The following is a 22217-nucleotide window of genomic DNA, read 5'->3' on the forward strand; positions in this document are numbered from 1 at the left end:
GAACGGTTCTGAAGGTCCTTTGTCCCCACTGCCATCAGGCACGATAACACCTTGGTCAAGGGCAGTGGCTCATGACCTGAACTGTTGGCTGCTACATTCCAATGACACATTTCCACTGTGCAGTCAACCAATAATCAAGCCAGGACCCATGCACCACATCCCTTCTCTATACGCAATATTATTAGTTCGATTTGTCACATTGCACTGTGTACTTATTAATATTTTATTGTATTCTGTACTCTCTGAACACTATTTCAGCGGTCTCCAACCTTTTTTGCACCACGGACCTGTTTCAAGCAAAACGATTTTCTACAGACTAGTCATTGTGCACATAACAAATAACAATAGTTTTTTCTATTAAAAAAGCGTCAATCGTCGAATCAAATTACTTTTTATTGCAAAACAAGTATTCACTTTTTCTTCCGTCTCAGCACCTCTTTTCAAAGAAATTCTCCAGAAAAGTTTGTTTTTTTAAAAATTCATTTTGGCAGTGGTTAGAATAGATTTTAACGGCCAGGCATGAAAACTGAGTGAGACAAGTGCGGGAAACAAGCACAGCTGGAAGTTATGGGAAGACGAGCTAGTCATTTTTCAAAATAAAACACCCTGCAAACTCTGATAGAAACAAAATAAACCAATAAAATATTTGTATTCTTTCTGTGCAGCCTGGTGACCCACGGCCCAGTACCAGTCCGAGGCCCGGTGGTTGGGGACCACTGCTCTATTTGATTGTATATACCACCATTTGCATCTTATTGTAAATAGTAACAATTTTTTGAACATTTCTGTAAACACCAGTAGAATAGGCACCTTGCTGCTGTTTCTTTGAACAGAACAATTTGCACGACAATTGCATGCTCTTTAGTACGTTGTTTCTTATCTATCTGTATGTAATGTGTGAGGTACCTCAAGGGCATAAATAATCTATCTATCTATCTATCTATCTATCTATCTATCTATCTATCTATCTATCTATCTATATCCTTGGTTAACAAATATGTAAAAAAAAAAAAAAAAAACTCCTTTAAAACATTTCTTGTTGATCAGTCCAAGGTGCTTCACTCTGTATATTGTGTTTTTTTTTCATAGTTTTGTAGTTTTTGTACTGTTATGGGTTTGTAGTAGTAAATATACACATCCATAAAGTTCAGTGGCCTTGCTTGTTCCTGTTCACATCTCAGTCCCTAAATCATATAGACATCTGCTAGCCAGATTTGCAAAGTTAACATCAGATTTGCATATTGAAATCAGGTCAGAAACTCTCCTGATCCTGCATCAAGTAGAGCTTCACTGCAGTGTTACAAGGAATCAGTAGACACTGACGTAGCTGAAATGTTATCCAATTTCTCAGCTGCAACTCCCCCAAATTTGAGGGCAAACGAATGAAGAAAAACAAATGTTACATCTATTTTAGTTGTAGTAGCACTAAGCAGTTTTTTCAGTTAATGCGTCATGGTTTGCACCCTTGAAAAGATAGCTTTGGTTGCATTTTTACATCAGATATATTCTGGTTCAGACACAGGCACCTCCAGGAAGGAAGAGCTTAATTTAATTTCCAAATGAAATCAAATTAGTCTCTAGACAAAGTATATCCCATAGCATAAGGGCTAAAGCGTCAAAATAAACTACTTATTTTTTGCACTTCTGCATGTTTGTTAAACAGGCATGAACCTGGGATGACAATATTAAGAAAAAAAAACAAAACACCAAATTATTCAGAACTACCAGCAGACACATTCACGTCATCAACAACTCTAATGGTTTATGGAGACACAAGAGACCCTGCAGCATTTCTCACAATGACTTCCATAATAACACCATCCATAATAAAGTTATGGTATGTTGTATATGCAACGGCATCAGACGCACACCAGGAATTTCACTACTTGCATCTCAGTCAATTCCTGCTCTACAGCTATGTGAAATGTTTGGGACAACTCTAGAATGGCAACCACCAACAGCTGTATGGTTTACCCTCTCCTTTCTATCCAGTTCACTGCAATTGTGTGTAACTTTTTTTGCTGGAGGTTGACTATCTACCCTTCCTTGCTGCTTGTTACCGCAGCATTAAAACAGCAGCCAGCAGTACTGAAAGACAAATAAAGATGTTTAGGAGTTTTTTTGATCACTATATTGACAACACACTGTTGGATCATTTCCCCAGGTTTACAACGTCTTCCCACAGTGGGGGACTATTTTCAGGTATTTCAAATGAATGCAGTTCAGCAACATGAAAGACACAGATTCATTAACAGTCGAACAATGAGTTTTTATTATAGTAATGTTCCATTTAACACCTGCTCTCACAGTGTGCCTCTAATCTGAAACTATTTACATACTCTGACGGTGTGCTGCAGCTCACGTTTCCAGTGCTGAAGGCAATCCAATGGGGTGGATGGTTAACCATAAGAGAAAAAGGAACACAAAAACAGAGGCTCTCTGCTTACAGTTGGGTTCACTCTCATCATTACAGTTAGTCAGTGGATATAGTTTAAACTTAGAATCTAAACCAGTACAGGAGATTAAGTAGGGGGAATTAAACTGATATCCTGATCAGTGACAGAAGTAAAACAACCCTGGGATGTCAGGCAGTAAGCTAAAGCTGTCTGTTGGAAGTTCTCATATACCAAACACAAGCACTGAAAAGCCTTGTGAATTTTGTGACCCATCCATTATCTATACACCCTGGACAGTTCACCAGTCTATCACAGGGCTACACTTAGAGACAGACAGACAAACACACTCACATTCACACCTACGGACAATTTAGAATCACCAATTAACCTCAGCATGTTTTTGGACTGTGTGGGAGGAAGGCGGAGAACCCAGAGAGAACCCACGCTGCACGAGGAGAACATGCAAACTCCACGCAGAAAGATCCCGGGTGTCCTCACCAGGACGCGAACCAGCGACCTTCTTGCTGCGAGGCAATGGCGGCTCCAAAACAAAACAAAAAAAACATTTCTTCTGTATATTTGTTCCGCCTTCCGTTTTCTATAATCTTTAAATCATGTTTTATTGAAAGGCATATGCTATGAATTGGCATGTGTTTAATTTGTACATTATTTTTATTTATCATATGTTTGGAATACGGATAGTTTTAAAATCTCATCTAAAGGAAGCTGTCTTAGTAGTCATTATGGACACCACTTTCATACTAGCCGGAGCCTGCATCTTGTATCTAGTCATTTGATAATGACTCTTCAGGCTCAATTATGTTCAACACATCACCAGCTCAATAAAGACAAAGATAATAACAGCTGATTGAATAAAGAGGCTGAACTTGGGGTTGTGTGGCAATTAAATGGGAATAACAATGGGTAGGCTAGTTTGACTAATGAGGGGTTTTTTTTGATAGGGGCAGTGGAGAAATGTAGGGAAACAGTGCAGGGGTAGGACATGCAGCAAATGATCTCGCTAGCCAGGATTTAAACCAGGAACTCGCTGCTCAGGGAATCTGCACCTATGTGATATGCATTTTAACAACATGGCTATCAGGTTACCTCCTTGGAGTTAATGAATCTCTGGGAACTGCAGCAATAAATGGATGGACAAACCTAATGTGAGCACAATATTTTTCTCTGTAGTTTGAGCAGTGCAGAAAGGTGGTTTAATCAATGGTGCTAAGCCTATGAAATTTTCTCAGGTAAACCTGGCTAGCGAGAACAGTGATTTAGAAATTCAAGTATTTTTTAAGCAAACACTTGAAAAGAAATGAACAAAGCCACTGTTTCATTAAGAGGAGCAGGTATGCACTGCTGCCTGCTTACATTTCAGAAAAAGGAGGCAAGAGCAGCAACATTCAAGTTAATTCTCAAGTCATTTCTTTCCAAGTGAGTTTTTATCAGTACATTCAGTTTGGCTGTACAGTCATACTGTGTCTGCATTCTATGTACAAGTTTACGTCTACTTTCACTATAGGACTTAGATATTTCTATTTAGAAAAATGCGTAGCACAAATTTCACTACTCAAAATGCTTGCTGTTATTGATAAAGATAAATTTTACATTCAACCAGACAATTCATCAAAAATAACTTTGATCAAAATACACTGTACAGTAATTATACGAAAAATAAAAATATATACAATGTCATACGTCACTGTATGTTGGTCAAAATAATAAATCCAATTTATTTCTGTGACCATCTGCCACAGTAAAGACAGAGAGTTAAATCAATAATCTTCCAACTGTCTTTAACAGTTTATAATAACACAATGAACTATAACTATTAAATGTATAGATATACAGTATATATTATGCACTTGCTGAATTAATACAATAGCTAAGGTAATCATTTTTATATTGGCAAGAGAGACCACCAGAAGTAAATACTGCATTAAAACAAAATACCTCAAAGTGAAGAGTCCCAACATGTTACCCAGTTAACAAAAAAGGCCAGGAGTAAAGGTGTATTATCCGTTGTTTAGGGCCACTCCATCCCGATACTCTCATGATTTCATGGTGCAAATTGGTACAACAATGACGAGGATTACAGTGCAGGTAGCAGCTGCAATCAGTGCTCCAATCTTACACACCTTAGCCCTCCTGAATTCTGCCTCTTTCCTCTTGAGCAGTGAATCATAGCCTGGTGTGTAGATGTCCTCCATCCAGTACTCCAGGTTGTTGGGATTAAGGGACTCCTGGGTCTGATTAAACAAACAGAAACAATAAATAAGAGAATGCACATGTCTCAGAAAAGTTTTCCATTTGACTATGAAGAAATACAGTTAGAGTACAGATACTGATTTCAATATTTCAACAGTGCTCAAGAACTTGACCTTTACCAGCATTTTGACTGGGGGAACCAGGAAACAAAACACAGCCAGGGGTCTACTTCAGAGGCAGGTGTTCTGGAGTTTTCTTATGCGCCTCTGCATGTCTCCTTTGTATGCTTTTATTAGGTCTATTCAAGTATCAGAGTTGAACCACAGCAAACATAAAGAACACCACAGAGCACTGAGCTGCCTTGTTGCGTACAAGTTTCAAAATGTTAACATGAGTTAAAAGAAATTACAGCATTTGTATGTCACTTGTTTGTTTCTTTTATTAGGAAGGCTTGTGCTACAACTGATTTTTTTTGTTTTAGATCGTAATCACTGTACAATACCTTGCTGCAAATTAACAACAATTTAATACCAATTTATAGGTATTTTGATTTGGTATGTATCATTTAATATACATGTGCTTTAATGTGCAGCTGTTGGCAGCAGTTGCTTGTCAGTAATCCACAAACTCCACCTGTCCTCTTAGTGATTACCAGAAATTCTGAACTTCTTTACTGTTCACTGTTTTTTACTGTCTCTCATCCAAGAGACTTCTTCATTTCTGGAAATAAAGTGAAGAATAACTAAAAAAGGATGAATGAAAGCTGACACTCTTTGGATTAACAAGAATCTACATGGACAATCGCAATATCTGAGCATTTCAAAATGCCAAACAGAGCGAAGAGTCTGACTGTGTGCTAATAAAAGGAATCAGCAGAGGGATGAGAAGAGTCAGTACAACCGCCCTTGACTTGCCGTTAATGCAACCAAATACAAAAACATAATACAAGGTTCTTTCTAATTTCCCATTTTCATGTGAGTCCCAGCACATCAAATTACTAATCATGCTCTCTGCGCTCTCTGTTCAGACTTTGTTCTGAGCTGAGAATCTACAATATGAAGATATTGATGTCCCTGTCTATACAATAATGACAGATGAATCATAAAAGCAGTCTGTCTGTGAAGATTCTCAGTCATCCAGGTCAAGGCTATCCTCGTAGTTTAATTGTAGCGACTGGACTTGCTTGAGTTTCTTGAAGACGTTTCACCTCTCATCCAAGAGGCTTCATCAGTTCTGACTGACTATTTGGGAGTTCCAGATACTTATATTCTGTAGGAGCCATTTACACTTGAGTTTCAGTTTGAACTGGGAGTTTGTTGCTCTCCTCACTCATTATGCGAGTCACTAGGACTCCCCCTGCCACAATGGGGTTTGTTAGGGTCTTTTGTGGCTTGGTGTGAATGTGGTTTCATCTTCCTTTTAAGAACTCTCTGGATCACACCTAGCCACAAAAGACCCTAACTTGGATGAGAGGTGAAATGTCTTCAAGAAACTCAAGCAAGTCCAGTTGCTATGATTAAAGTACGAGCATAAAAACAGTCATGTCAAGATAGTCTTTAGTTGATTATTTAATATCTAGCCAGGATATCAGTGTTTTTGAAGACGAAAACTCTCTCCATGAATGCATTCTGATATTCTTTATTATAACACTATGTAAATGAGGAAATGAAATGCTGTGTCAGACAGCTCCTTCAGGTTCAGCAGGAGAGAAGAAGTCTGAGAGAAAGTCAGTTTGTTAAAGAAAATCAAGCTTAAAAAAAATAAATAAATAAAAAAATTCAGACTTCCTTTTCTGTTCTTGGGGAAGTTGGAGACATGTAATCTGAGAGGGAGATGTTTAAAGCCACCATTGCAGAGACAGCTGTTCGGAACTGTGACCAGAAGGTCATAAGTTCCTGTTAGGCAGCAACTGGTGTTGGTGGACGCTGGTGGTGAGGAAAGAGGCCTAGAGATCTCTTGAAGCAGCACACAGTTAACTGGGAGCCAGGAGTGCTTCAGCTGCAGCAGTTACAGGAGCAAAAACTCAGGTGTGGAAGAAGTTCAGGGAGGCTATGGGGAATCACTTCTGGCTGGCTTTAGGGAAGTTCAGTCAAACTATTCAGTGATTTAGGAAGGGAAAGCAGGGCTTGGCCCAGGTTGTGTTCTGCAAGGGAGCAGAGCTGCTGCCCTGGACTAGGGATATTGTTGGATGGTGGACAAAGCAATTTGCAGAGCTCCTAAACCTGATCAACATGTCCTCTCTTTTCCACCAAACCGGTTCCAGTGATAGTTCCGTGCTATTGCTTAGCTTAGCACTAGATCTTTGTGTTTCCAATGCCTAAGGTCCGGCTCCAAGCTCTTAAAACCAGCACCACAGTGGTGCAAAACAGTACTTTATAACTTCAATTTACTGCGATATTTACACTCAGAAATGCGGTCTTCTCATTAAAAACGGAGCACACCTACATACGCTGTTTATTCCACTCATAGAAAAGACCGCATGAGAAAAAAATCACTCCGTTTCATCTTGGACAAATCTGACATTAGAATGCCCTAGTTTACTCTTTTTAGTCATTTTTGGTCGCACAACAATCTGAGCACCGCAGCCACCGAGCAGCTACCACAGCCTGCAGTGTGGGGCATTCGGGGGAACATCGTAAATTGTACAGTCTATCAATAAGAAAATGTTCAGCAAGTCATATGTTTTGCCTGTGACAAGGTGAGAAGTGCGAACAAATGAGAAAGTTGGTTGCACCAGTTAAAAAAGTTAGTCTGGAGTCCTGTCTGGACTTCCATGTGGCGCGAGCGTTTTTCGGTAAACGGCTATGAATGCAGTGATGTATGGTGTGGCTCTAACTTGGCTCCTTGCTGATGGAAAAGCAGCCGGTTCTTAGGAGGTGCCAGGTTGGAACCAACTAAGCACTGGCCCTAGCACCACCACGAAACTAGCACCTGGTTCTTCTGGGTGGAAAAGGGGGAGGAGGCAGCCTCTAAAGACTCCAGGAAACATTAACCACATTCTTGGCAGAAGTCTCTGAGGCAATCAAGAAGCTCCTCAGTGGCAAGATGCAGGATTTGTCCTAAGATGCCAAAAGCTCCAGACCCTGATAAGCTCTCAGAAAGTTTATTCCACTTTTCCAGGGTAGTGGAAGGGAGGGTTCGATCAATAATTGAACCTCAGATTCAGGAACAGCAATACGGAGCCCATCCTGCTTGTGAATCAGTGGACCAGCTCTTTACACTTGTGGAGTTGCTGAATTTGTCAAGATAGTCTGTGACTAAAATGAGGGGTGAATACCTCCAAGTCTGAGGCCATGGTTCTTTGCTGGAAACTGGTGGATTGCTCCCTCAGGCTTGGAGGTGAGGTGTGAGCAAGTCTTTTGCAATCTTGTTCACAAGTGGTGGGAAAATGGAGTGCAAGGTGGACAAATGGAAAGATGGGCATGTTTACTGTACAGTCCTACTTTATGTACATCCAGCACCAATGTCAATATAGGAAGAAGTGCGTATCTCATATGGCAGACAAATTACCAACCTGCCTTACATAACCTGAATGTTATGTGTGAATGTGAATCTGGTCCCAAAACTAGCTGGTGTCAACTGTAATTTAATTCCAAGCTGTAACGCTGTGCATCACAAGTGAGCCAGATCTCTAGGCCACAGGCATGGCTGACTCTGGGTGTGTGGAACAGTGACGCACTGACCTGGAACTGACACTTTCAGAACAGTGTGTGGTGAGTAATTAAGCTACTGAAGGTTTCTAATAAACAACCAGCTATTTAGTGTTCAAAACTGTTGTCACTGAATACATTTCGAAGTTTTGCACAGTTGTGTTGTTTGTTCTCATACTTAAAGCAGTGCAGTTCTTAAATGTGATAACAATTAGTAAATGAATTGGTAAAACATCAATATACTATATATATTGTGAAGGATTCCTACTACTGGGTGAAAGTGACTGCATTTTAGCTTTGCACACATAATTCCTACTCTACTGAGCTGACCTCCAGAATTACTCAGCTGGTCATCTTCCTCCAGACTCCACATATTTGACATGGAGAGCAGGAAAAGCAATCAATACCAGACCTGACTTGATAGAAGACTTGTTTCCTGTGAGAAGGGGATGATATCCCCATTTTTTATAAGGTCTATGTATTAGTTAGCAATGACAGGTTCAGAGAGCGAGGGTGAAAAACTACAACAATGTACTGTAATCAGTAGTTTTCCACAAACACCAAGCAGTTACTAAAGTTCCTTGAATCATACAACTTTTAACCAGCATAAACAAACTGATCAGACAGCAGCAGCATGTAATGTATGGTACAGAGTCTTAAGATTAAATTTAACCTGTAGCCCTTGCAGCAGATTTTCCTTCTTCTTTAATCTGTTGTACACAGATTCCACATTTTGACTGTAAAATTACAAGGCACAAAGGAGCCATGCTCAGGACCAGTCTAGCATTATGAAAGCTGTCACTACGGTTCTGTGTATTTTAATATACTGTAAGAATGAATGAACAAACAAATATATATACATACATCTACACAAAACAAAAATGTAATGGTTCACTTCTACCGAGTGATATTGTTGGGATTTGAGTCTGGTACCTTTATTTTGGTAGTGTATTTCTTGTGTGTATTAGTTTTGTTCTGCATTTTCAGGCTGGGCGGGGCCATGGCCAGAGGACTCACTCCCCTACGAGCGGTAGATCGGCCACACTTCTTCTCGAGTTCTCTGGTTCGTTGTTATTTAATTCTATGCTGACGTTTTTGTGTCGGCATCCTCTGCAGAGCCTCCTCAGCCTGACGTCCTGCCCAGCCATCTCGAGGCAACCACCAGCAGCAGCCCTCCAGGTTTCCCACCACTGGATCCTAGCCGTCATGAGCACCCTCTTCCCCGGAACACGGATTCCCCCTCTTGCACTAGAGCACCTCGCTGGAGCACTCTAAGCCCTCTCACCTCCCCTCACGAAGTCCAGCGTGCACCGGCACTTCCCCCTCCTGCTTCCTTGGTGTCCTCACTCCTTCCCCGATGAAAAACACTCTTTTTACCACCCACCTCCCTAGTCGCCTTTATTGGGTTCACTTCCTGTAAATTAGGAGCCAACTCCTAACAGATATTTGGCTATTTTGATATCTGTTTGTAAAATTGCACCAATACTATGAAGAGAAAAATGCAGTAGTACATCTACGGATACATTTTATAACATCTCATATTTCTATTTTCACTCGGAATAATCCACATCCACAGAACACAAGGTCTACATTTTTTGGGACTACCCCGAACTACCCTTGACTGAAGAAACAGTCCTTGTATCACTGGCTGCACTGCTCACCTACAGCATCAATGAAGATATTTGTATGTTTTTGTCTTCCTTGCCACTACTGGCCTTCTTAACACTTTCCAATTGTTCCTATTTTACACACATTGTTTTTTATTATTACTCCATTAGCTACTACTCTGATAGTAATTTATCAAAGCTGCTTTGTAGGTCGAGAGTTTTCTGATTTATTAACCATTTTGGGTGGTTCAAAAAACTTTCTTTGTTGTGTTTTTGAGGACGATGGTCACTAATGTTTCCTTCTGCTCATCTGACTGCCCAAGGATCTCACTCATGCCACTCTAATATTCAGCCTATTTTACTCACAGAGTGGATGCTTTCAGTGTTTCTTTACCTTTTACTTTTTATTTTATGTGATATATTTATACCATAACCCAGGAGTGGCAGCCTGGTGCTGCTGGGGCTTGAAGCTTGGAGCCTTAACCACTGGGTGGTTTTGTTGTATCTTTGTCCCTTTAGCCAGGAGGCATAACAGGCCTGACTGATGTGATGTGTTGATGGGTGTAGTAATGTTTCTCAAATCAATCTTAAAAAAAGGTCAAGTAATTCAATTAAGGTAAGTGGTGGACTAACATATGTAATGGCACTGCACTCTGGCAAGGCATTTTTCAAATCAGTGGCTACACATTTATCATCATAGTACATCTAAAGCATTATTGCTGTGCATTTGCTCCAAGCTTTTGCTCTTGTTCCAAAAACAGACGTGGTTCTGACAAAGTTTATTCTTGGTTCTATTCTATTTTGACTCATCTGGATAAACCTCCTACATTTTGAACCTCTCCTACCAAGTGTGCAATAAGCCTTCTGTGTGGGGCATAAAATGCCAGACAGGCAGAAAAAGCTATTTCAAGGTCAGGAAAATACCAAAGAGTTGGTGTGTTGCTTGTGCTTGTCATTACACCACCATGAAAATAAGGCCTGAGGAGACAAGTGCTTGATCTACTGTACACGTCTGGCTCTTGAAGGCTGCTGTGCTGTCCATGATGTTGAATATTCTATTGCCACTGCAAACAGACCACCTGATGGACAACAGCTGCATGTGATGCTCTTGTAAAAAAAAAAAACCTGGTTGGTAAGGTGTCAATAAAATCAGAAACCAGTTGTAGAAATACTATCATTTTGGTATCATGTTAAGTGTGATTTTAATATAGTGATGAATTTTGCTTAGTACTGCCAAATGTGACAGAGATAGCCAGGTGACAATAACACATAACCTACAGCAGTAATAAATTTAAAGTGTAAAAATGCATTCATATAAAATTAGGTCTGGTTCTTGAACCGGTTGCACTCAAAATTATTGGAACTACATTTCCACGAGTTTTGAGTGGTAATCAAAGATCTACGGAGGGCACTGCATATGAAGAGTTCGTTTGCAAAAACAGATAACTCATCTTCACAAACCTTCAGAAAACCCACTTCCATCGTCTACCTGAGACGATATCAATCAAATTTAAGTTATCTCTATTTTTGTCGTTTCTACTGAGTCAAATCCACTCAGCTTCAGTTTGGTTGATATTATCTGAAGCAAACAACAAAAAATTAAGTTTTCTGAAAATCTACAAAACTGGAGTTATCTGTTTTTGCAAATGAACTCTTCATATTCTCTCTTTTCAACTTGTAACATAGGATACACTTCCTGATGTCATAGTGGTTCGCCTTGGAAAATGCATTTTTTGGTTCCAACTAAGTAACAACTTTTTGAGTTTTGAACCAATTAATTTTATGTCAAAATGCAAAGAGAAACAGTTTTGAATCCATTAAAGAAACCAGTAAAGGCAAGGGAGAGGAATTGATTTCTGAGGCATCTTGGGACTCTGAAGGCCATACAGTGACTTTCAAAACACACGAGAACAAAATTGTTGGTACCCCTCAGTTAATGAAAGAAAAACCCACAAGGGTCACAGAAATAACTTGAATCTGACAAAAGTAACAATAAATAAAAATTATATGAAAATTAACCAGTGAAAATCAGACATTGCTTTTGAACCGTGGTTTAACAGAATTATTAAAAAAAATAAACTCATGAAACAGGCCTAGACAAAAAATAATGGTACTCCTAGAAAAGACTAAAAATAATGTGACCATAGGGACATGTTCAATCAAGATGTGTCCTCTAATTAGCATCACAGGTGTCTACAAACTTGTAATCAGTCAACCGGCCTATTTATAGGGTTACAAGTAGTTACTGTGCTGTTTGGTGACATGGTGTGTACCACACTAAACATGGACCAGAGGAAGCCAAGGAGAGAGTTGTCTCAGGAGAGTAGAAACAAATTTATAGACAAGCATGTTAAAGGTAAAGGTTATAAGACCATCTCCAAGCAGCTTGACGTTCCTGTGACTGCAGTTGCACATATTATTCAGAAATTTAAGATCCATGGGACTGTAGCCAACCTCCTTGGACGTGGCCACAGGAGGAAAATTTATGGCAAATCGAAGAGACGGATAATACGAAAAAAGAGCCCAGAACAACCTCTAAAGACATTAAAGGTGAACTCCAAGGTCAAGGTAGGTCAGTGTCAGATCGCACCATCCGTCGGTGTTTGAGCCAAAGTGGACTTCATGGGAGACGACCAAGGAGGACACCATTGTTGAAAATAAATCATAAAAAAATCGGACTGGAATTTACCAAACTGCATGTTGACAAGCCACAAAGCTTCTGGGAGAATGTTCTATGGACAGACGAGACAAAACTGGAACTTTTTGGCAAGGCACATCAGCTCTATGTTCACAGATGCAAAAATGAAGCATATCAAGAAAAGAACAGTGTCCCTACTGTGAAACATGGAGGAGGCTCTGTTATGTTCTGGGGCTGCTTTGCTGTATCTGGCACAGGGTACAATGAAATCTCAAGACTATCAATGTATTCTAGAGAGAAATGTGCTGCCCAGTGTCAGAAAGCTTGGTCTCAGTCGCAGGTCATGGGTCTAGCAACAGGATAATGACCCAAAACACAGCTAAAAACACCCAGGAATGGCTAAGAGGAAAAAATTGAACTATTCTGACGTGGCCTTCTTATAGCCGTGATCTAAATCCTATTGAACATCTGTGAAAGGAGCTGAAACATGCTGTCTGGAGAAGGCATCCTTCAAACCTGAGACAACCAGAGCAGTCTGCTCATGAGGAGTGGACCAGAACACCTGCTGAGAGGTGCAGAAGTCTCATTGACAGTTACAGAAATCATTTGATTGCAGTGATTGCCTTAAAAGGTTGTGCAACAAAATATTAAGTTAAGGGTACCATCATTTTTGTCCAGCCCTGTTTCAGGAGTTTATTTTTTAAAATAATTCTGTTGAACCATAGTTCAAAAGCAACGTCTGATTTTCATTGGTTCATTTTTATAGAATTTTTATTTATTATTACTTTTGTCAGATTCAAGTAATTTCTGTGACCATTGTGGGTTTTTCTTTCATTAACCAAGGGGTACCAACAATTTTGTCCGTGTGTATGTCTGTGCTAACCACACACTTGTGAGGAAACTTGTCCTGTATCTATGAACACTTACAGATCACATGTAACAGTCAACAATAGGATGGAGTTTACATTTGTATATGCAGGTGTATAAGTGATACAGTGGTTTAAAAAAAAATGGCAAAGACATGAATATAGAGCTAAACAAATGCACAGCTTTTGTAGCAAGTCAGAAAATGACTTGACTGTCACAGCTGGAACAGAAAACCTTTGTCAAACAAATAAAATAGTCAAACCCTGTTTTCACTGTCAAGTTCATCATGGCTATCCATTCCCTGTTTCAAGTACAGCGTGATCTCACACAGATAAACCAGGTGTGTGAGATTTACCAGCTCTTACTGTCATTGTATCTGGTTAATATTCAAATACTCGTAAGCCCTCCAGCCTGACTTGTTAATTGCTAATGTAGTTTTGACTGATTCAAAATCACCAATTTGCATAATATTTAACAGTTTAGTTTTTATTATATAGTATGGACACACTACATGAACCTTTCGACACAACCTCTCACTTCTCATTTAAGTTATTTATCACATCTTGTTAGTTAACCTTTATGTCATATCCTACAGTTCCCCTGCATGTCTCTCTGAATGATTGTTTTAATCAAAAGCAAACTTTGAAACTTAAGTGAACTGAACTGAACAAAAATGGCATGCCCAGTGGCTGTTGACTGCTGTACTAGACCACAACCCTGCTTAGGGTCACCTTTAAAAAGCCTCATTGTAGCACTTTATTGAAATGCAGTTGAGTTCTACTAAAGATATCTTTCATTACGTTACTGGTCAGGCCTCACTCAGCTTCTTTTGAATGCTCAGAGAATAAGATTTATAAAGCAAAGAATGCACAACAACAGTTATAAATGAATGGTGTTTAAATATATAAGTTCAGTCACAACTATGTTCACTCCTGTCCTGTAAAGTCTGCAGAGTCTCGTACCTGCAGGTCCAGAGCTGTAAGCTGCTTTCCCTTCTCTCCTGGCTTGCGTTTATACTCCTCAATGGTCCAGGATGGTTGACAGCGCTTGCCATCTGAAAGGCTGGTGAGCCTCAGATCAGTGTACAGGGGGCTGCCTTTCACATGGGCCTTGATGGTGGGAGTGAAGGGGTGCGGTGAAAAAACTTGTTCAACCAGGTAGGACTCCTTTGGTGGTTTTGGGGGACGTTGCACCTGGGGGAGCTGATATTGACGCTCTCGCTCTGCCTGGAAAAGGAGAAAGGATGAGAGGACAGAAAAATCACCAGGAATGTTTCCAGCATTGCACTTAGTAAAACCTTGTGGGCTTCATTTCTGTAGTTTGCAAAGACTTTTAAAACTTCCGCCCCAGATAGAATAATCTGTAAGCTATAGAAGAAAGTGTGTATCACAGGGCAGAGTTTTTTTGTTTTTTTTTAATATCCTCAGACTGCTGATGTAAATACCTGGGGAGAGACTGCTGCTACTGTGCAGATTTGTGAGGCAAATGGAGGCAGACAGCTTTCTGAACCTAGTATACAGGAATGAACACATGAAGAGTTCAGTGATGTGTACCACCATTAGTAACATGCAACATAATAAGCAGCTATGCGGTACTTCAGACAGGCAGGCAGTCAGAGTACTCACAAGCCCCTTTTTAGTCCAATCCAGTCCAGCCCACCCACTAAGCAAGCTTTACAACCAAGGCAGCATTCTGCCTGCTCTGTGCTCATTACATTGCTCCTGCACCAATCTCTATAGATCTGTAAAAGGTAAATGTTCCACTTTCAAACAGTGCCTGAGCTAGGTTTCATTTCTGCTACTCCTGCTTGGTTCTACTTTACAATGTGTTTCTCCATTCAAACACCAATGGTGGCAGAGCTACCATGCACTTGAGGTTCAGAGTCTTGCCCAATGACACTTCAGCACATAGAGGGGCCAGAAATCAAACCTTGTGATTAGTGGACAACTCACTCTGCCACCAGACGGACAAGAGCTGATAAGCTGGATTCCTTGTTTTCACTCTTCGAAATGTTTTCCTTTCAGTGTTGTGAATCTCAGGCTCTGCTTGGTTTGTGATATCAGGGACTGTCTGTGTCATGCTTACACAGATTGTTACAGAGCATCACTCACCACCATATCCAAACACACGTCATCGTAAAGTAAATGGTTGAATACGACAGTGTCCTGAAATGTTTAAGTGGCGACAAGATAGATGGGCAGGTCATCAGGATATGACCTACAGTGAGTTATTTCTTGTCCTGTCCTGTACATTGTGCTCAGGGAGTGTGCAGATCAGCTGGTGGATGTTCTCACAGACATCTTCAACACCTCCCTAAGCACCTCCATTGTTCCAACATGCTTCAAAGCCACCACATTCATCCCCATGCCAAAGAAGTCATCAGTGTCCTGCCTGAATGACTATCGCCCCGTTGCACTCACACCCATCACAATGAAGTATGTGCTCAGTCCAATGCTGTTCACTCTGCTGACTCATGACAGTGCAGCCACGCATAGTTCAACCACATCATAAAGTTCGCTGACGACACGACCGTGGTGGGTCTCATCAGCAGGAACGACGAGTCAGCCTACACAGAGGAGGTGCAGCTGCTAACGGACTGGTGCCGAGTCAACAACCTGTCTCTGAATGTCAACAAGACTAAAGAGACGGTTGTGGACTTCAGGAGTGGAAAAAGGGAACATGCTCCACTGACCATCAATGGTTCCACTGTGAAGATCGTCCAGAGCACCAAATTCCTTGGTGTCCACCAGCAAAGTCCTTCACTTGGTCCCTCAACGCCAGCTCCATAGCAAAGAAAGTCCAGCAGCGCCTCTACTTCCTGCGGAGGCTGAGAAAAGCCCACCTCCCACCCCTTATCCTGACAATATTTTACAGAGGGACTATTACTACTAACCACTACCTGGTTTGGAAACTGCACTGTCTCGGACTGCAAGATCCTCCAGAGGATAGTGAGGACAGCAGGAAAAATCATTGGAGTGTCTCATCCCTCCATCAAGGACATTTACACCACAAGCTGCACCCGAAAGGCCACCAGCATTGTGAAGGACTCAACACACCCTTCACACAAACTCTTTACACTCCTGCCGTCTGGCAAGACGTTCAAAAGCATGTGGGTCTGCATGGCCCGACTGTGCAAGAGCTTCATCCCTCAAGCCATAAGACTGCTAAATATTCAAGGACTGGAGTAACACACAAACAAAAACACACACACACACATACGCACTACATCCATTGTGTTGTTACTGTCTGTGTTGTGTTGTATTGCCCCGTGTTCAAATTGTACATGTTTGCACTACCTGTTTCCATATTTCTATTTTATTTTGTTTTATTCTATTCTATTTTATTTTATTTTATGTTATTCTATTTTATCTTATCTTTTTTTTTGCACTGGATTAATTGCACTACCACCTTAGCTCTGGATCTGGGAAACACTGTCTCATTTCACTGTGTACTGTACAGCTGTATGTGGTTTAAATGACAATAAAGCCCTTTTGAATTTTGAACATAGATTAGGATACATCTTGTGGAACAGATTTAACTTCAGACTAAGCCTTGTGTAGCTGCTGACCATTTATAATGTACCAATGGTGCAAATCGAGAAGTGAATAAACAAACACTCTCACTGGTGGTTTGGAATTGGACCAAGCTTCATGTCAGTAGGGGTGTATATTAGGTCTGGATCTGGTTCAACAATGGAGGGACAAAGGGTGGTAGAACTGACTATTTCCAACTGAGTTCAGCTGCAGTTGTTTGCCAGTACGGTCTGTGTGGAAAACGCTCAAAGCACCTACATTTATTCAATAACTCTCTCTTTGCCCATTTTTATTCTTTTTGCCATTGGCTGATAAAGATCTGAAAAATATTTGCATCCTAACCTGCATATCATATTTCATTTTCAGGATAAGCTAGTCTACTCAGAAATGTCTTCAACTTGCACATAAGCAGCACACTGCTTAGGCTTTTGACAAACTGTGGGAGGGGTGGGAGGGTTATCATCACTTCCCACTCCCTGTTGTGCTGAGCTTGGTGTTTCCTTCTGGAGAGTGACAAGGTCAGAGCCAGGAAGGCAAATATCAAGGCTTTACATAATCTACATAAATTAAAATATCATTTGTTCTTTCTGTGTTGTCTTTTTTTCTTTTAGCTTCCTTTTGTTATGACAATATCATTAGTTTTGCCCCTGCAGTTCTCATCATGCTTTGGCTGATGTTGTCATGGTACTAATGTACTGTTCTGTGTTTATTCGTCATATTTTTGGTGAATCTAAGTTTTATCACTGGAAACTGCAGGTAACTGACTGTTTTATTTGAGAGAAACTGCATGTTTATGATGACTGCAGTGTTTGGTGTCAGCCAAAGACAATCTAGTCAGACTGCTAAAAAGCTACATTTTGTACTTATCAGACCCAAACATCTTCTTTTAGTTGACTTCAGAGTCTCCCACATGCCTTCCATCAAACTGACATTTTTTTTTTAGCAGGGACTTCTTTCTTTGCCACTCTCCCATAATGCCTAAACTACTCAGAAAAACATTAAATAGTTGTGTGCACAGTCCTCCCATCTTAGCCACAGAAGCTTGTAACTCCTTCAGAGGAGTCATAGGTGCCTTGGTGGCCTCCGTCACGAGTCTCTTTCTTGCACGGTCACTCAGTTTTTACGGACAGCCTGCCCTAAAAATGATTTACACCTGTGCAATATTCCTTGAATATCTTAAAGGTCAATTTAACTGTCCTCCAGTGAGGATTTTTTATCACGGAGTAGTTATAACCAGGAGTACTGATTCTCTAGTGACAGGACCTTCCAGATACAGGTGTCTTTATACTTCAATCACTGGAGACGCATTCACTGCCCTCAGATTATCACCATTTCACTATTTGTGTGACTTCTAGCACAAATTAGCTGCACCTGTGTTGAATCATGAGTGACTTTAAAGGGGGTAAACACTTACACTGTCATTTATTTATGATTTCTAATTTAAATCTGTCTTCACTTTGACATGAAACAGTTTTCTTTATAAATTACTGTTCAAAAAGCCAAATTAAATTGAGCATGATTCACAATGAAAAGCAATAAAAGGGGAAAACTTCCAGTGGGGGTGAATTTCTTTTATAGGCACTATAACTCTGAATTTGGAGGCAATATGTAAAGTGAAATAATGTGCTATAGTCAGGGCAAATAATATGATAAAGATGTGCTGTAATAATTTTTAAAATCAAGGGGAGTTTGCACGACTCTGCTATAATTATAAGCAAAGCAGCAATTAGTAGCAAATTATTATGAACATTTAAATAGGGAAAGTCTAAAGAGGACCCTATACATTTTCAGCCTCTTAATGGCACTCTTTTGAAAGCAATCTGTTGGACTAAAACTGTCAATAACAGGGAAGTTAAATGTAAGATGGTGCTTGCTGAGACATTGATTAAGATTTTAAAATGCAGGTTCAGGAAAGCTGACATTCACATTTTCACTCAACAAGGAACCTCACACAGAGTGTGACAAGCTGTCTCAGCAAACATGGAGGATGCATGGAGTTTTTTAAATATATATTTAAATTTTGGAATTGTCAAATTTATGTGTACACACAATAAAATAAGGAGTGGATCTCCTGATTCAGAGCGATGTAAACAGGCCAAACTGTGGTTCTGAGAGCGCCCTAAATAGCAGACTCGTCATGGCGTTACAGCTGGTGGGCATGTTGATGCTACAGTCCATTGGCAAAGAAGCTGCAGCTGAGTCCCAGCCTTCATTATCTAGGTTTTTTTCCATTTCTTTTCCACATTCCTCGGTTACCCTGACACTGAGACAGAAAAGGTGAGCCAAATCATAAAAGAACTATCAAAATAATGAGCCAAAAAGACAGGTTAATGCTCCTCTACTATCATATAATAAACCACTGACTTGCTTTCCTGATATACTGATATATTTGATGTACCTTTGTGATGAACAATGTCACATGACTGACATCCAAAGCCAACATTCAGTGTCTATGTAAAACGTAGTGTGTTCTATTTAAAAGGGCACTGGAGTCTGGTGTGTAACATTTTTTAGGTTTAGGTTTGCTTTTTTCTAAATTAACAAACTGCACACTTTTCTAATCTTAACCATATCACTGAATGTATACAAGATTCAAGAGTTTTTATTTGTCACATGCTCATACAGTATGTGCAGTGAGATGCAAAGTGAATGTTCCTCAAGGCTGTGCACTAACAATTTTAACAATTAGGCATTATAAAGAACCCTCTTTCAAAACAATAGAATAATATATAAAATAAGAAGGTGGTAGAGATTGTGAAGCTTAAGTGTAGCACACATTGTGCAAGAGTGTATACCATTCTGCTTATGTGATTGTATGGTTCTGTGCTCACACAGCTTGTCTACACTTCTGCAAATACACTACATTATTTCCCATGTTCTCCAGACAATGCAAGCTTAAAGTTTCCTCCATGCTTCCCTGTTTTCTTAATAAATTATTGTATAGGTGTAATGTCCATTTCTGGAGCACTAAAGTCTTGACTCTGTCTCAAATAGTTTGCAATTGGATTTGTTTCAGACTCGGTTTACTGTATGTGGTCTTTGCAAATGGTTGTTTAAGTACGATTCATTTGATGTTATATTCCGTTCATCAATGTGGTGTCTTTCATATATACAGTACAGCCAGCAACTATGTGACTACAAAAATGGCTTCATTTAGAGTTCCTCAGAGGACTTTTAATGGTAAACATTTGTGGTGGCAGTATTGAGCAAATTAAGGCCTGTCCCTCTTTGCAGTTCCAACAATGTCTGAAAAACCGGGGCACATGATTATTGATGTGAGGCACACTGGCATTATTTCAGATGACAATTATATTGGCACTGTCACTGAATACAAGCTGTGTTGTTATCAATCTTACAGTTTTTTATGGACCAAGCATGGGGCTGTGCTACGAAGCACGTTTGTCATAGTCAGGCTTTTCTTCTGTTGCTGGCTCAACAAAACCTAAAACCCCAGTCAGAGATAATGGGTATCATGATGGCGGTTATCTTTCTGTTAACTTAGTCTTTCTTCACCAGGAACAGGAGCTATAAAGAATATAAAAACAGACTACACTGAAGAGCGTTGCCACTGTAAATGCTGCAAGACAGGAATGTTGGTAGAAAATTGTTACTGGTGTAAGTTAGTGTATTTATTTTAATCTCTCAGTGACTCTCAGTGCAGCTGCTTATTTCTAATGTGACAGCTGTACATTAGAGCTCTGAAACTTTAAACTTTGTGATTTTTAAATTTAATTCTCAAGAAGTACATTCAGGTCCAACACTGTCCCATAATAAAGGATGCATTGAAATTGCTTCGTTTTTTGGTCAAATCAAAGTAAAATTGCTATTATTAATTAACTGTTCTATGTGGTAAATACCAATAGATAAAATATATATATATATTTAAATCTTTGTTCTATTAGCTGCATAACCAGCAATGTTAAGCAAACTTGGCAGCAAATCAGCACCAAGCACACACACATTTATGGATTTTCTGTATTAACAACTTGGTGCATGTCGGTTCCTGTGGCAACAATTTGTGGTACTGTAACTGCACAACTTCATCCAGTGGGATTACTAACATATGACTTAACAGTTTTGCAGATATACTGCATTTCTTCAGCTGAGAATCTGTACTGCTTATAAAGACTATGGTCAGGAAATGAATTGGTAAAAGAGAGAGACGCTTCTTATAGCCGATATAAGTCCCAAACACTGAACAGAGCTGCCTCTGGAACAAGTTAGCTGTGCAGCCTAGTTACCATGGTGATCTAGCAGGTTCAAAGAGAGCCACCTTCATTAAAGTGAAAATTTTCCAAGCTCAACATACGTTTCTGACTGATTAATCTAATAGTTAAAAAAAAAACATTTGACAAAGCTTCTCCGTCACGATGCAAGTCACTTACATTGAGAAAATTTACCTTCAGGTATGAGGATCAACGTATGAGCACTATATTCTGTAAAATAAAAGTTGCATGACTGTGTGCAGGAAACAATGGCTGTGAATGAAACTAATCACATAATCAAAGAGATATAGCTCTACACTGCTGGTTTCTGTGTGCCATCCAGTCAGAAAAAACTGCTGCCTGTCCTCATTCCAAGGCGCTAAAAACAACACAAGTGCTTTTCTTAGCTACTGGACAGGAGGTTCCCAGGCTGAGGATTCACATTTGCATATAAATTATTCATAAACAAGTTATAATTTAGATAAATGCCAGCAGCTGAAACACAAAACATACACTAAACTACTGCATATATGGCAACACTTGGGGTTTATAGTTTTGGTCACAGCCAGAGATTGTCACTGAGTATATCTGTAAGTCAAACTAAGGTTAAGATGAAAAAGCCAGAGAAAGTATAACATGTAAAAACGATTTCCAAACAACCACCCCACTGAACATGCAGTAATATTTTATTGCTGACATGATTCTAATAAAAGTCTTCTACAGATTCTTTTTGTCTTTGTTCACATTTTAAATGCTTGACAGATTCTCACTAGGTTTAGGGTGTGTTTTCAGTTAGAACATGCAACACAGCTAAGTTGAGGTATGTCCACGGCAGTTCACTTATTCTCATTCATTCTTAAATACAACAGTCTGGACAAAAATTACCTTACAAAATGAATGCCTCAGCTGTGTGAAACACATAGAAAATTATAATAATAGCCTCTATAGATCATTTTATTCCTCCTAGACTTGAAAAAATCTTTGTGACTGATTGCAGAAATGCTGTTGCTATGATCACATTTCTGAGAATCCATCCATCCATCCATCCATTCTCTTCCGCTTATCCGCTTATTTCTGAGAATAACACCCTGAAATCTTTTCCCAACTTCA

The 22217-nt window shown here is 39.8% G+C and overlaps 1 protein-coding gene across 1 annotated transcript in view; it reads right to left on the reverse strand.

Moving 5' to 3' along the window:
- Positions 1-4450: 4450 nt before the first annotated feature.
- minar1 (membrane integral NOTCH2 associated receptor 1) overlaps positions 4451-22217 on the reverse strand; it is a 30290-nt gene continuing 12523 nt past the window's right edge. Inside the window, exons 3-4 of the mRNA XM_008294751.1 lie at positions 14332-14589; positions 4451-4648 (exon numbers count right to left, since the gene is read on the reverse strand). Coding sequence (XP_008292973.1) covers positions 4451-4648; positions 14332-14589 — 456 coding nt within the window. The remainder of the gene's footprint in view (positions 4649-14331; positions 14590-22217) is intronic.

This window comes from Stegastes partitus, unplaced genomic scaffold, assembly GCF_000690725.1.
Source record: "Stegastes partitus isolate 25-593 unplaced genomic scaffold, Stegastes_partitus-1.0.2 Scaffold991, whole genome shotgun sequence".
NCBI lineage: Eukaryota > Metazoa > Chordata > Actinopteri > Pomacentridae > Stegastes > Stegastes partitus.